The 15,812-nt window shown below is 38.2% G+C and overlaps 1 protein-coding gene across 1 annotated transcript in view; it reads right to left on the bottom strand.

Moving 5' to 3' along the window:
* Positions 1-15,812, bottom strand: part of CPNE3 (copine 3) — a 50,227-nt gene that overhangs the window by 26,647 nt on the left and 7,768 nt on the right. Inside the window, exons 2-5 of the mRNA XM_059394822.1 lie at positions 9,559-9,696; positions 9,104-9,283; positions 6,827-6,901; positions 5,143-5,214 (exon numbers count right to left, since the gene is read on the bottom strand). Of these exons, the coding sequence (XP_059250805.1) occupies positions 5,143-5,214; positions 6,827-6,901; positions 9,104-9,283; positions 9,559-9,690 (459 nt within the window). The 5' untranslated portion in view covers positions 9,691-9,696. The remainder of the gene's footprint in view (positions 1-5,142; positions 5,215-6,826; positions 6,902-9,103; positions 9,284-9,558; positions 9,697-15,812) is intronic.

Raw genomic sequence — 15,812 nt, 5'->3', positions numbered from 1 at the left:
GAGCAGAAGTAAATATGTGAAGTGCATAATGGAATTATTCCAATGGTACAACGTACATCTTCTTTTCCCTCTGTAATTCACCACAGAACCCCTGTATAATGCTGAAGCACAGTGAGTACTCAAAAATACCGTTATCACTAGCCTCAATACAAACACACACATACACACACACAAATACACATACACACACATACACAGAGATAAAATTCTGGAAGACTGACCAAATCACTTTCAGAGGTCAAACTCAAGTAAGATTATAAATTATTTTGTTTTCTCATTTTTGTTTGCCTTTATATTACCATTGCCATACTCTTTAGAATATACAACTTATTATTTGTTAAAATGAAAGGACACCTGTTAATTCTACAGTAATATATGCAGCTATGTCCCTGAATTGAAGATTTCTTGAGTCCTAAATTAAACTCAGTATTAAATTCAGAACTAAGAAAATATTATTTCCTTCCTCAGCAGTTCAATGTCAAGCAAGTAATATATATGGTACAGTCAAAAATATAAACACGGGGCTGGGTGGGGGGACAGGAAGGTCCTGGGAGGCTCAGTTGGTTAAGGGTCTGACTCATGATCTCAGGATCTTGGGACTGAGCCCCATGTCGGGTTCCCTACTCAGCAGGAAGTCTGCTTCTCCTTCTCCCTGTGTCCTTCGCCCTTCTCATGCTCTCTCTCAAAAATAAATAAATAAAATATTTAAAAATATATATAAACACAGGGGGTACTGGTTGGCTTAGTCAGAAGAAGATGTGACTCTTGTTCTTAAATCATGAGTTTGAGCCCCATTTGGGTGTGGAAGGTTATTACTTAAGTAAGTAAACTTTTAAAATATAGATATAAATATAGATACATATACACAGACACACAAACAAAGGTTATCCAGACCTCCAAAAAAAAATTAAGATTTTATTTATTTATTTGAGAGGGAGAGACAGCTCAGGAGAGGGAGAAGCCGATTCCCCACTAAGCAGAGAGCCCAACTCAGGGCTTGATCCCAGGACCCTGAGATTATGACCTGAGCCAAAGGCAGACACTTAACTGACAGAGCCATCCAAGCACCCCAGAACTTTTAAAATTTAACCTTATCTAATAAGAATCTTAAGAATCAATGTAATTAGCCTCTCTGTAAACCATTTAATAAAATTAATAGCAGCACTATACACAGAGAAGTTAACTTTCTAAAAACACATTAATGTACCTTGTCTGACCTACCTTAGAAATAAACCAAAGAGAAAGGCAGAATATCATTATTACCATTTTGAAAGTCAGACAACAAACCTTTGAAAGTTCATTAAGATGTCAGTAGTAGAACGAAAGTAAGAATTAACAGTTCCTGACTCAGATTTCCAGAACATGTTAAGTGAAAAAAAGCAAGGTGGAGAAAAGTGTATATATGCATATCTAGAGAATATATATTCATATGTGTATCTGAATGCACAAGTATGGGGGAACGTGGGTGGCTTAATTGGTTAAGTGACAGACTGTCGCCTTCAGCTCAGGTCATGATGTCAGAGTTGTGGGATGGAGCTCCAAGTCAGTATCCCCATTGAGTGGAGCCTGTCTAAGATTCTCCTTAGACTCTTCTGCACCGGGGCGCCTGGGTGGCTCAATGGGTTAAGCCTCTGCCTTCGGCTCAGGTCATGATCTCAGAGTCTTGGGATCGAGCCCCTAGTCGGGCTCTCTGCTCTGTGGGGAGTTGCTCCCCCGCCACCCTCTGCCTGCCTCTCTGCCTACTTGTGATTTCTGTCAAATAAATAAATAAAATCTTAAAAAAAAAAAAAAAAAGAATCTTCTGCACCTACCCTGTCTACTCCCCATCCCCAACTTACATGTGCACACATACACATGCTCTCACTCTCTCTACCTCACTAAAAGAAAAAATGGTATATGTATGTAGTATGCTACAGCTACCCAAGGGCTGAGGGTAGAGAATATAAATATAAATACATAAATACACACACATACATATCTATTTACATAAACATATCAATATACATACATATATACATATATGTATATATACAGAGGCATACAAACACATACACACACAAAAAAGCCTTAGTTTTCTTTTAGGAAATTGAAAAATTAAACCATGAAATATAAATTTTAAAACATTATTACTACAGGAACAAAGGAAGAAAAAACATAGCAGACAGGGAAAGAAGCTAAATTACTTGAAAATATCTTGTTTTATAGATTTGGCTTTGGAACCATACAGATCTCTTATATAATTATAAAACAAAGTTAAATTTTTAAAAATTGAAAACAATCCCTAAATATCAAAAGCAAAATTCAAATGTGTCATTGTGACAGAACAATAACTAAAAGATTTCTTTAAAACACAAGAATTTGAATATACAGTCCACATAGAATATATAACTCTAAAGACAAAAAGAATTTCAGGGCGCCTGGGTGGCTCAGTGGGTTAAGCCGCTGCCTTTGGCTCAGGTCATGATCTCAGGGTCCTGGGATCGAGTCCCGCATCAGGCTCTCTGCTCAGCAGGGAGCCTGCTTCCCTTTCTCTCTCTCTGCCTGCCTCTCTGCCTACTTCTGATCTCTGTCTGTCAAATAAATAAATAAAATCTTTAAAAAAAAAAAAAAAAGAATTTCAAAGAGTGCCTAGTTTGCTCAGTCAGCAGAGCACATGACTCTTGATTTCAGGGTAGTGAGTTCAAACTCCACACTGGGTGTAGAGATAACATAAATGAACAAATAAAGTTAAAAAAAAGAAAGAATTTCAAAAAAAGCTCAATCTGTTTTTAGTAAAAATATTGTTAATTATAATATGGATATTTTTATTCTGAAAGTATTAGATATTATAAAAGGCAAACAGAAGCAATTATGTTAACATCCTTAGGAACTGAGATTTTCAGCATAAGAGAAGGCAGGCACAAATATAGAATTAAAGAAGTAAGGCCCTGTAATTCTATATCTGAACTGGAAATATTGTATAAATTTATGATTTAGTTTTTCTTTAAAAAACAAAACAGTCTTTCCTCTAATTGTCTACTAAAAAGCCTTAGAAACAGTAAGTAGCAATAATTGACAATAAGCACCCCTAGTACCAGACTGGTCTCTAAATAACAATTTCCACTAAAATATAATCAGGCTCTTTTTAATCTGCAGTCTGGGGCGGAAATTAGATAAAAATAAGCCTGGAACATCTTGTCACGCCACACAGCAAGGAAGCTATCCAAAGACTCCTGGAGATGTGCCAACTGATTTCAGGAACAAACTTCAAGAGGTTTTCACAGGCCAAAGTTAAGATAATTTAAGCATCTATAGGAGTTCACTGGTAAAGAGTTCATAGCAATACTAAAAATAAAAAACAACAAACAAAACAAAGACAAAACCCTCATTGTCACATTTAGAGGATGACAGGGAACCAACTTAATCTGTGAAATGGTATATATGAGGGAAAAAAATCAAACATTTTAATTTGCTTCCTGTACAATCGTATTTCAGAATAAATAAATACGTAACATGGGTAAGAATACTTTTCTCTATAGAAGTATCCTCATTAATAAATGAAGAATCAATGATAGCATGAGAATCTCACTATTTAACAGGCTCTTAATAAAATAATATATCTAGGCAGTATAATTACCATCAATGTTCAGATGTCCCAAAAAGACAGGACTCAACAATGGGAGCCTGCTGATGAAATCACATGTCACCACCTATAAAGCTGCCCTACTGACAATTCAAAATACCATCAGATCATTCCTCTAGATTCAGTTACCAGCTTACAGAAACCAAGAAATAAAGGTGGAGAGAAGAACATGTTAAATGACACCATAAGCATTTAATCAGTTATAAGCAGTGTTACAACTTCTATAGGACAGAGGAGTCCATTTCTTTATTGAGTAAGTTCCATGATGGACAGATGGATGGATGGGATGAAGGAAGAAAATGAGAGGGAATAAAGGAAAGAGAGATGTAGGAAGAAAGTAAAAGAAAGGGGGAAATTTATGGATTAAAAAAGACTGGAGACTGGGGCCTGAGTGACTCAGTGGGTTAAGCCTTTGCTTTCAGCTCAGGTCATGATCTCGGGGTCCTGGGATCGAGCCCCACATCAGGTTCTCTGCTCAGCAGGGAGCCTGATTCCCTTCTCTCTCTATCTGCCTTCCTTTCTCTGCCTACTTGTGATCTCTGTCAAATAAATAAAATCTTTAAAAAAAGAAAAAAGACTGGAAACATACCAACCAATTATACTGTTAAAAGAATCTTTGGAGATACTCCAGAATATTTATAGAGATGAAATGACATGATGTCTGAGAGGAGAGAAGGTAGATAGGAAACAAAACTGGCCATGAGTTATAAGTGTTGAAGATGGATGATGGGGACATGCAGGGTTTTTAAAGACTGTTCTATTTAAATTTTTCCAAAATAAAAGTTGTCCCTGGCTACTAGTCTAAGATATTTGCAAACTAAATTGTAAGGCAAATAAAAATGATTTTTTTTAATTGATTGGTTTATGTGATTCAGTATAAAATCACTCGAAGAGGGGCACCTGGGTGGCTCAGTGGGTTAAAGCCTCTGCCTTCAGCTCAGGTCATGATCCCAGGGTCCTGGGATTGAGCCCCGAATTGGGCTCTCTACTCAGCAGGGAGCCTGCTTCCTCCTCTCTCTCTCTGCCTGCTTGTGATCTCTGTCTGTCAAATAAATAAATAAAATCTTTAAAAAAAATTTTTTAAAAATCACTCGAAGAATTATTCTAATTCATGCTATATACTAAATTGTTGTGTTATTATGTACTGCACTCATTCTTCATTAAAAATAAACATTGACTTTTGGAAACAAAGAGAAAAATCCAATAGAGCATGGAATTTCTATTTCTTTCCTTAAGGTAATCCAACAACACTGTCTCAAATGACTTTTACAATAACCTTAATGCTTTTAATAACTCTTCTTTTAAGCTAGACAAGCCCTTTGATAACACCTAGAAGAGGTAAAAGAAAATGGCTTCTGCTTAAACATACATAGGAAAGCAGAATTTAGAAGTAACTAAATACTCTAAGTGATGCTCAGATGATAGAGTTCATAATACTAATTGCATTATTTTTTTTTCAAAAAGGAATCAATGTGAGGCAAAACATGATATCCTTGTAGAAATGTGCATCAACTACCCACCTTATTGTCCAGTTTTCTTGCCTCGATTTCAAACAATACCACTCTGTTATCCTTTATTTCTTCAGCTGAAATCTATGAGGAGATATGGTAAGTGAAAGACAATATGTTTTAGGGATTCTGATAAACTTAGAAGTACTGATTTATTCTGTTATCTGATAATAGATATAATCTCTACTAATATAAATGAATTTTTAAATCTTTTATAAGAAAAAGTACCATTCAGAAAGATTGATCATTATTTCTTTAATGTGTATAAAATATTTTCCCCAAATATGCCAAATCTGTATTACACAACTTATTTTTCAAATGCTGTTGCCCAAACTAGATCTTCCCCATTCCAGTGAAAAATCAAAGCCCCTGGGGCGCCTGGGTGGCTCAGTAGGTTAAGCATCTGCCTTCAGCTTATGTCATGATCTCAGAGTCCTGGGATCAAGCCCCATGTCCGGCTCCCCACTCGCGGACTCTGCTTCTCTGTCTTCCCTTCTGCCCCCACCACCCCACTTGTGCTTGCTCTCTCCCTCTCTCTCAAATAAATAAATAAAATTTTTAAAAAGTAGAAGAAAAATCAAAGCCCTGAAAAACTGCATGACCCTATCTAAAGTATGAGCAAATCATACCTAGAAGACACTTTAAGTTGAAGTATCAGATCAAGGTTTTTCATCCAATGTCATTGAAAAACTTATTCTAGTTAAAAACAAATTCCAGGCTATCATAACCCCAAGAGCAATAGAGCTAACTACTGTAATGTTCTGTCTCACAAAAGTCAACATCCCAAAGACACTTAAAATTCTTATGCCCAGGAGATTTAAACTAGGGCAAAACAGTTGCTTAGGGAAATGCCCTCATAATGACAACAACCCTTAAACAGGCAGGAGCCAGCCCTCCATTCTCAGAGCTAAAGTTAGAAAATATTGCTCCAGGCAGTGATAACCTGGACAGAAACTCTAGAAGGTAATTATTTTATCCTGTTATTTAAAGATACTTATTTAAAGTGTGGCATTATGTAATTTGAAATATAAAACAGTATAAAGTATATATTCATTTGCCTAGGACCAGTAATTAGCAACAGAAAAATCTGAGTGGGAGGATGGGCAGGAGAGCACGAGCACAGAAAAGATGGTTAAGAGTTGAGAGGCTCAGGTGCCTGACTGGCTTACTCAGAAGAGCATGTGACTCTTGATCTCAGCATCATGAGTTCAAGCCCCATGCTGGGTACAGAGGCTACTTAAATAATGAAAGAAAAACTTTAAAAAAAGGGGGTTGAGAGGTTCAATGGTCACGGCATAATATAAGATCCATTTTGAATTAAATCCATTATACAGTTTCTGTCCTATTGGGGGAACTTTGTAGAGGGTCAAATTAATCCATTCAGATGATTAAGTCATTTCTCTCTAACTTGGAGATTTATACTTCCATGAGGGAGAGACAAGCATCACCAAGCTACATCTGATTCCATGAGCAACTTAAAAGACTCAAAGAAGGAATTCCCGTACTGCATTTTCTCCTTCTTTTTGACCCAACGTATTTCCCATTTTTGATCACTGTAAGGCAAGTAAGGATGAAGGACAACATTCGGGATGAAATGATAAAGCAAGGCTATAGAGTATTTGTCTGATATGTACAGTTTCAGCATGTCCTATCATGTTAAATCTTTTCAGGCAAAAGACAAATATCTTATTTTTACCGTAATGCTCCCTTTCCCTGCAGGTCTGCCATTTTTAAGCACCAGGGGTCGAGTTAGCTTCTTACTGGAAACAATCTGTTAAAATTGGAAAGTGATACAAAGAGCTATTTCACTTCAGTATGTGAATTTTTAAACTGAATGATTTCAAAAAAAGTTGAGTATAAAGTTAAGTCAACTTAAGTCATTAGAAATGGAAACATTAAGTCCATGCCTTAAAGATTTAGAGATTATAAAACACATCTACATATTTAAAACCAACTGGAAAAGATTTCCAAGGAGCCAGTCCTGGCAGATACGATCTCCCCAACCACTAGTTTCTTTATCAATTACTTCAAAGTTTAACGTCCTCCCTGTAATGGAAAAAGAGGAATGGGTTCTCTTCATATATACTAATCACTGAGCTGAAAACCCTATAGATGAGAGGGGGGCCTCAGAACACTCAATAAATGAGATTCAACTTTTCAACTGATGCATAACTTGAATATATAACCCCCACAAAATATCATTTTTGATTAAAATAATATAGTAGAGGTGCTTGGGTGGCTCAGTGGGCTAACGCCTCTGCCTTCGGCTCAGGTCATGATCCCAGGGCCCTGGGATTGAGCCCCACATCGGGCTCTCTGCTCTGCAGGGAGATTGCTTTCTCCTCTCTCTCTGCCTGCCTCTCTGCCTACTTGTTCTCTGTCAAAAAAAAAAAAAAAAAAAAAACCTTAAAAAAAATAATAAAAGGGACGCCTGGGTGGCTCAGTGGGTTGAGCCTCTGCCTTCGGCTCGGGTCATGATCCCAGGGGCCTGGGATCGAGTCCCGCATTGGGCTCTCTGCTCAGCGGGGAGCCTGCTTCTCCTCATCTCTCTCTCTGTCTGTCTCTCTGCCTATTTGTGATCTCTCTCTCTGTCAAATAAATAGATAAAATCTTTAAAAAAAAATAATAAAATAATATAGTAGACCTAGGTACTCTCAAATAGATGCATCTATCAAATTCATTAAAATTTAGCTACAATGTGTTTTCCGAAAAAATCAATACGTTGATTTTCTCGTTAACACTCTTCATCAAAGTTTTAGAAAACTGATCAACTTCAGTTTCATACTGTCCTTGAGACATAGGAAATACCAAGATCCCCAAATAATACATGGAAAAATAAACAAATCTAGGCAATAATGTCACCTACTGAAAAACAATGAGTCTTCCCTCCTGGGCCCTTCCCAGCTCTATTACAAATAGTCAAGATCTCTCTTCTTCGTTTTTTTTTTTTTTTTTAAGATTTTGTTTAATTATTTATTTATTTGAGAGAAGAGCCTGTGGAAGGGCGGGGACAGGGGGAGGGTAAGCACACAGAGAGGGACAAGCAGATTCCCTGCTGAGCGGGATATCAAGACCCTGAGATCACAACCTGAGCTGAAATTAAGAGTTTTACAACCCACTAGGCCACTCAGGCGCCCTGGTTTCTCTTTAGAACTCAGACTCTGAGAAAGAAACAAAACGGTGAGCCTAGAGGCACACCTCTACCCTGATCAAATCTGTCACATAGGAAAGGCAGATAATTAAGTAACTATGGATGGATGGTTGATGATCGGGTAGAAGCAGTAGAGAGTACTGGGGTGAGCACAGGGTGGCGCGCCAAACTACTCAAGGGGATCAGAGGAGGCTTATTGGAGAGGAAGGCTTACACTAGTACACCTAAGGTTGAAAAAGATCAGGCCAGGTAAAGGGACAGTGCTATTACTTTGAAAACATTTATGACTTAAGCATAAGAACAAAATTGTAGGGGTGCTTGGGTGGCTCAGTCTGTTAAGCCTCTGACTCGGTTTAACCTCAGGCCATGATCTCAGAATCTCATGTGCTCAGTGCAAAATCTGCTTGTCCCTCTCCCTCCCCATCTGCCCCTTCTGACACCCTTTCTCAAAAAAGTAAATAAATAAAATCTTAAAAAAAAAAATTTTTTTTAAAGAAAAACCAATAGTACACAAAGCAGCTAGAGCAATGGTATTATTTACTGCAATGTTAAACGAAACACCCCAACTCAAAAGAATTAATGGGTTTTGCCAAAAACACATAGTCCCTGCCCTTATGAAAAATAAGATAAATTCTATAATGTTCAAACCAAACATACTAATATTTGAAACATCTGTAAAGTGATTACATACATCTTTGAAACAATCTGTAAAGTGATTACATATGTCTCAACTCTAAAAATTAAACTAATGAACACATAAAAACGCCCAATTCTCTGGTTAAAATTTAGACACAATATATTGCAGTAGCTAATTATACTCACTTGTCCAAGGGTACATTCAAATTCTCCTAAGAAGTCATCATCATTCAGCTGGATGGTTTTGTTGTCAATGTCATAAATCCCAAATTTCAATTTTTGAACCACTTCAAAGTAGTAATCAATAACAAATGTCTTGGAAAATGTGGGATTCAAGCAATTCTTAATCCTTTCTGTGCGATCAACCTATACTCACCCCAAAACAAAAAGTTTCGTCAGATTAAAATGCACTTACATTTTAGCATCTTTATGTACTACAGGTAACTAAATATAAGCATAACAGATAGCTAAAGAAAGTTTCCATATGTAGATGAAAAATTCCACAATCAAGGACAAACCTGCCCCCAAAAAACTGCATTAACATATGAGCTGTTTTCATTATTTTTAACAGTTGTAATAAGCACTTCACATTATCAAAAGAGCAATTCAGAATCCTTTTCACCTACAGTATTTAACATTACCTCATACCACTGTTGACCACTCGTATTTAAAAATAACACACATAAAGGGTCCGACTTTGACCCTACATCCATATCCAAAAGATTGTCACAGGAAACATTCAGCTCCACCTTCGTAACGCATTGGGCAGCCATCTTGAACTGTGAGAAAACCAAAGAAACAGGATGCTAATAAAATGGTGCCTTTAATAATAAGTCCATGCATTCCCAATGAAACAGCTGAATTCTTGGGAAAAGCTGTCAAAATAGGATCCCGGAGTAAACTCTCTGGAATAAGACTGTTAATATGTGGGGCACCAGGGTGTCTCTGTGGGTTAAGCCTCTGCCTTCGGCTGAGGTCATGATCTCAGGGTCCTGGGATTCAACCCCGCATGGGGCGCTCTGCTCAGAGGGAAGCCTGCTTCTCCCTCTCCCACCACCATCCCCATTTGTGTTCCCTCTCTTGCTGTGTCTCTGTCAAATAAATAAATAAAATCTTAAAAAAAAAAAGGCAGAAATATTCCTTAATAAGAAACAAAATTCACAGATTCCCAATTTGCCTACTAAATACCCAACCCAGGTATTTTGTAAATCTAAATTCAGATTTCTTTATTTTGTCATCTTACATTGTCAAAATTATTAAGTGCCAAAATATACAGTGCTGACAATATGTGCCAAAGATATAAAGAAGTCACTGAAGCAGACCGAGAATAACTGACAGTGCCAAGAGTGTGGGTCAGACTGACATTCCCTGGGCTTTGAAGGATTCCATTAGGTGAAGAGAGAGACAGCACAGAGTAGAAAAGAATCAAGACATTAGAAGGCACAGTGAGGACACCTCATCGTCACGTGTCACAGAAGTAAGCATCCATGTTGGGGGAAACCAAGCTGGACAAGAAGAGGGTCAAGTTTGATGTCCTGAGAGCTAGGCTGAAGTACTGGGATGGAGGGGTGGTTAGGAGGTACAACTGAAAGTTCTCACATTGAGGATAATAGAATGAAATGGTGTTTTTTTTTCTAAAGATTTTATTTATTTATTTGACAGAGAGAGATCACAAGTAGGCAGAGAGGCAGGCAGAGAGAGAGAGAGGAGGAAACAGGCTCCCTGCTGAGCAGAGAGCCCGATGCGGGACTCGATCCCAGGACCCTGAGATCATGACCAGAGCCGAAGGCAGCGGCTTAACCCACTGAGCCACCCAGGCGCCCGAAATGGTTTATTTTTAAATGTAACTTGTGTCAGGGCACCTAGGTGGCTCAGTTAGCTAAGGGTCCAACTCTCAACCTCAGCTCAGGTCTTTGCTCCTTCCTCTTCATCACCCTGTATGATAAGCTCTGGAATCAGACAGATGAGTTCTCATTTGGATCCCACACTGACTTAATGTGTCACCTCAGGTGAGAGTCTCTACCTCCTTATAACCCCTCGTTTTCCTCATCTGCAAAATGAAAATAATATTTCTCATACAGTTGTTGCAAGGATTAAATGAGTGAATATATTTAAATAGTGCCTAGTACATGGTAAGTGTTCCAAAGTTGTTTATTACTATTATGTTATTTTAGGACTACTTGATCTTCTCCCATATATCCCATGTTTCTTTTCTTTTCTTTTTTTTTTTTTAAACTAGTCTACTCCATGATGATTTTTCTAATGATTCCAAACTACATCAAGTCATTTGAATTCCTGCTGCAATAGTAACAGATAACTACAGTATAGGAACAAGATCAAATCTGGAGTACATTTAGAGTAATACTTGGGTGAAATCCTGCATCTGGTGAGACCTGTGTGACCTCAAATAAATTACTTTTTGAGCCTAGATTTTCTCATCAGTGAAAATGGAGATACGTAAGTAAACTTACAAATCGGGAATGTGCTGTGAATCTTGCTTTCATATCTAACATAGAATCTATGGAATAAATGTTTAGTTGTATAATTTTTTTCTTAAGGTAGTTTAAGTCTTATAAATTGTATGTCATCTATACCCAGGATAATGCAGTACCCTGTGGACAGATTTCGAATGAGTAAGGATTTCTAAAGCTCCTGAAGAACATGTAAAGAATTGTCTACCAGCAAACAGAAAGCCCTCAAATTCCAAAAATGGAGAGAATTCAACAGAAAATGTATTGTATCTATGTGTAAAGTCAGCCTCATAGCAAAAAGATACATCAGAGGAACATTTCCCCCCCCCTAACAATGATTATACAAGAGCCACTAAAACAATATGCCAGACACACCTGATTATTTAGTGAATCGTTGATATTGCATTACTATATTGCTGTTAGGACACAAATTTCCTCTATTAACAGCATTCCCCCATGAAAATGACTCTGAATGCAGCCTCATTTTTTTCTAGAAATTCATTAGGGCTGAATGACAAATGGAAGAAATTACATAAACAATCAGGTCTGGAACCTTGTTAAAAGCAACATCCCTGATGATGCTTTTCTCAGTTCCTTTCAGTGTCATCAACCAGCACATGATACACAATTTTTTAAAAAAGCAATAGGGCATTCTTTTATGATGGAGGAAATTAAGGCAAATGTTTTGCCTTATGGAGAATAGGAGATTTGGCTGGGATAAGTGACCAGGCAGACGAATGTGTGTCTATAACTAAAGAGTGATTCTATGTGTTTTACTACCCAAAATATGCAGGATGATAGAAAAGACAGAAAGAACCTCCTCCAGGAGTGGACAATAGCTTCTTACAACACAGATTACTCACTGGAGAATTGTCTAGTTTCTAAAATGCAAATAACATCTGGAAATACTAACCCTATCAGCCATTCTCCCGGTAACCCTAATTTTCCTGAGTCAACGTTATAACAAGACAGTTCAAAGGAATTAAAAATAAGACCTAATAATTGAATTTGGGCTGGATGTATGAAATTTAAAGCATATGGTCACTCCTATGCCTGAAATTTCTGAGGTCTAGCTGAAAATTCTTAGGTCTTATGTGCTTTCTCTTTTCCCATCTTTCCTTAGAGGTACTCCTTAGGTCTACTTAGTAAAGCAGATTCTGCCTAGAACAATTTCTTTTTTTTTTTTAAAGATTTTATTTATTTATTTGACAGAGAGAAATCACAAGTAGATGGAGAGGCAGGCAGAGAGAGAGAAAGGGAAGCAGGCTCCCTGCTGAGCAGAGAGCCCGATGCGGGACTCGATCCCAGGACTCTGAGATCATGACCTGAGCCGAAGGCAGCGGCTTAACCCACTGAGCCACCCAAGCGCCCCTGCCTAGAACAATTTCAAATCTCTCTCAACTATGGAGGTGCAGAACCTTCCCTATGCCTATGGTCACAACTTCTTCAGGTCTTTTTTTTTTTTTTTTTTTTTTAAAGATTTTATTTATTTGACAGACAGAGATCACAAGTAGGCAGAGAGGCAGGCAGAGATCGGCAGCCCCAATGTGGGGCTCGATCCCAGAATCCCGGGATCATGACCTGAGCCAAAGGCAGAGGTTTTAACCCACTGAGCCACCCAGGTGCCCCTCTTCAGGTCTTCTGTAGCTCTACCTGCCCACTTAACGGTCTCCAGACAGGCACTCCCACTGCCATCCTCTTTCCATTCATATCATGATTTTATCACTTCTGATTTAAAAAAAAAAAAAAAAAATCTGATGCCTGGGTGGCTCAGTGGTTAAGCATCCTGGGGTCTAGGATCAAGCCCTGCATTAGGCTCCCTGCTCAGCAAGGAGTCTCCTTCTCCCACTCCTTCTGCGCCTCTCCACCCCTGCCCACCCCGCTTGTGCTCTCTCTCAAATAAATAAATAAATAAAATCTTAAAAAAATAATAAATTAAAAATAATCATTACTGGCTATCCAGAGTCTACCCTAGTCCAATTAGGTACATCTGTAATTCATGGCTCTGTCTACATCTGCCCCCAGCCTGTCATCTAAACTCGTCAAGATCCATTTCAAATGACATTTTCTCCATCAAGCTGTTGCTGATTCCCCTGTAGGGCAGTTATGGTACTGATGCTATTTTCTTACCACTATTGTTACTTGTATGCATGGCCCACACTCTATCTGTGTGCTGAGGACAAGGACCTGTTTTTTACTGCTTCCTCTGCATCCTGAAGCATGCTGTCTGATGTTTGACACAGGGTTTTCATGGCTGAAATACCAGTGACTTTGGAGTCAGTAGGCTTGGTTCAAATTTCCTTCCCATCATTTATTTGGGTGTGTCAGCTTTACCAAATTGTCTGTCAGAACCTCAGTTTCCGCATCTATAAATGGGGATAAAAAAATTGCCTGACAACTGTAGGTTTATAGGGCACTCACATTTTTAGATATTCTATGAATTGTTGCAATTATTATTTTATAAACTATTCAAATACTTTAACTAATAGTCTAGCCATCAATGGCTTGTTATTCAATAGTAAGACATAATGAAACTTTCTCATCCTTGTTTATAAAGAACTTCTTAGAAAAATAATAAAAGAATGCCTGGGATTTACACAAAATTAATTTGCCAGGCAGGCAGCCTTTCTTATAGATAAGTGCTAATTTTCCTAAATCCTCTCAGAAGAGTTTGCTTACCTGAGCTACCTCCGGTTGGTGCATGGGGGAGGGGGGACAGAGCCAGTGTCAGTGACTCATTATTTGTTGTAGAACAATTGGGAGGAAGAAGTCAGTGCCCAGCCACAAATGTCTCTAGGAAATTTCACTCTTTAGCTACTAAATGAGGAGGCTGGCAACATTACAAAGTTCTCAAAGGTTCCTTCTGGTTCTAATACCATGATTCACTAACTGCTATCCATACTGCATCCTGCATGACCTCCACTGAAAGCCAGCAGGGTAACCTTGGGGCAGCTGGAATGGGGCCCAGCAACATCAGCAGGACACACCCCATGCAGTGTTTCTCAAATTGTGTGGCTCAGAACAGTAAAAGTGTCCTCCTCAACCTCCCTAAAAAAGTGGGGGAAGGGTAATATGGCAGTCAGTTTAAAAGCCGCCACTACTTGGAGGTCTCAGTCAAACCAACAAGTGTTTATATTAAGAGGTTACTGTGTGGAACACCTGGGTGGCTCAGGTCAAGCCCCATTGCCGTTGTTGGGCTCCCTACTCAGTGGAAGGCCTGCTTCTCCCTCTCCCATATCCTCCCCCTTGTGCTCCCTCTCTCTCACTGTGCTTCTCTCTGTCAAATAAATAGGTAAAATCTTTTAAAAAAGAGAGAGATTATTGTGTACCCATTATCATGCTAAGGACAGTGGGGACCTGATACAGCAACAGAAGACCTTGGAACTCATTATAATTCTATTGGGGAGTTCCATTCATTCAACAATTATTTACTGAGTATCTTCAGTGTGTTCCGGCATGGGGTGGGGAAAGAATGCAAAGCAAAAGCAAAATATCTAGCTATCCACATATACACAGAAATAACACAAACAATATAAAACAGTGTGGTGCAGAGAGGAAGCAATCAAAGTGCCCTCAGAGCTGGAGAAGAAATCTATAGATTTCTATTTTTACTGAGGATTAAAACTACACTCCATTATAAAATAATTTATATTCTTGCCACTTGCTACTGGATCATTTTTTTCCCTTAAAAATAGAGAGTGGGAGAGGGGAAAATGTAAAGAGTTAGTAAACACATGTGGCTGGATAATTTCTGGTTTTTGTTTTCTACAAAATTATCAAAATGCTTCCAAATAATATATTATCTTCTGAACTTTACAAAAAAAAAAAAAAAAAAAAACCAAACAAAAAAACCCTAGTACATTGGGCAAGACAAGGAATAAGTACTATACAGCAAGAGATCAATACACCAGAGCTAAGGCTATAATATCTGGATTGTCCCAGAATGTTAATAATATTCATAATAATAATTGTTAACTTTTAAAACAACACATCGTTTCTATTAGAAAAATAAGAATAGGGGCGCCTGGGTGGCTCAGTGGGTTAAGCCTCTGCCTTCGGCTCAGGTCATGATCTCAGGGTCCTGGGATCGAGTCCCGCATCGGGCTCTCTGCTCGGCAGGGAGCCTGTTTCCTCCTCTCTCTCTGCCTGCCTCTCTGCTTACTTGTGATCTCTCTCTGTAAAAAAAAAAAAAAAAATCTTTAAAAAAAAAAAAAAAAAAAAAAAAGAAAAATAAGAATAATTTGCCCAAACATTTAAATTACTTGCCCAAGAAAAACAAGCTAACAAGTAGCAGGGCCATAACAAGAACCCAGATTTGTTTCCTATCATGCCAGAATGCCCTGAGAGCACTAAGGACTATAATTAATCATTACTTAGTCTAACAGCAATATTCTCTAATTAATTTCCCTATAGCTTTCTAGTTA

The sequence above is a fragment of the Mustela nigripes genome, chromosome 3 (genome assembly GCF_022355385.1).
Source record: "Mustela nigripes isolate SB6536 chromosome 3, MUSNIG.SB6536, whole genome shotgun sequence".
NCBI classification, from domain to species: domain Eukaryota; kingdom Metazoa; phylum Chordata; class Mammalia; order Carnivora; family Mustelidae; genus Mustela; species Mustela nigripes.
The sequence above is the reverse complement of the archived record's forward strand: the minus strand, read 5'-3'. Positions and strand labels throughout refer to the sequence as shown.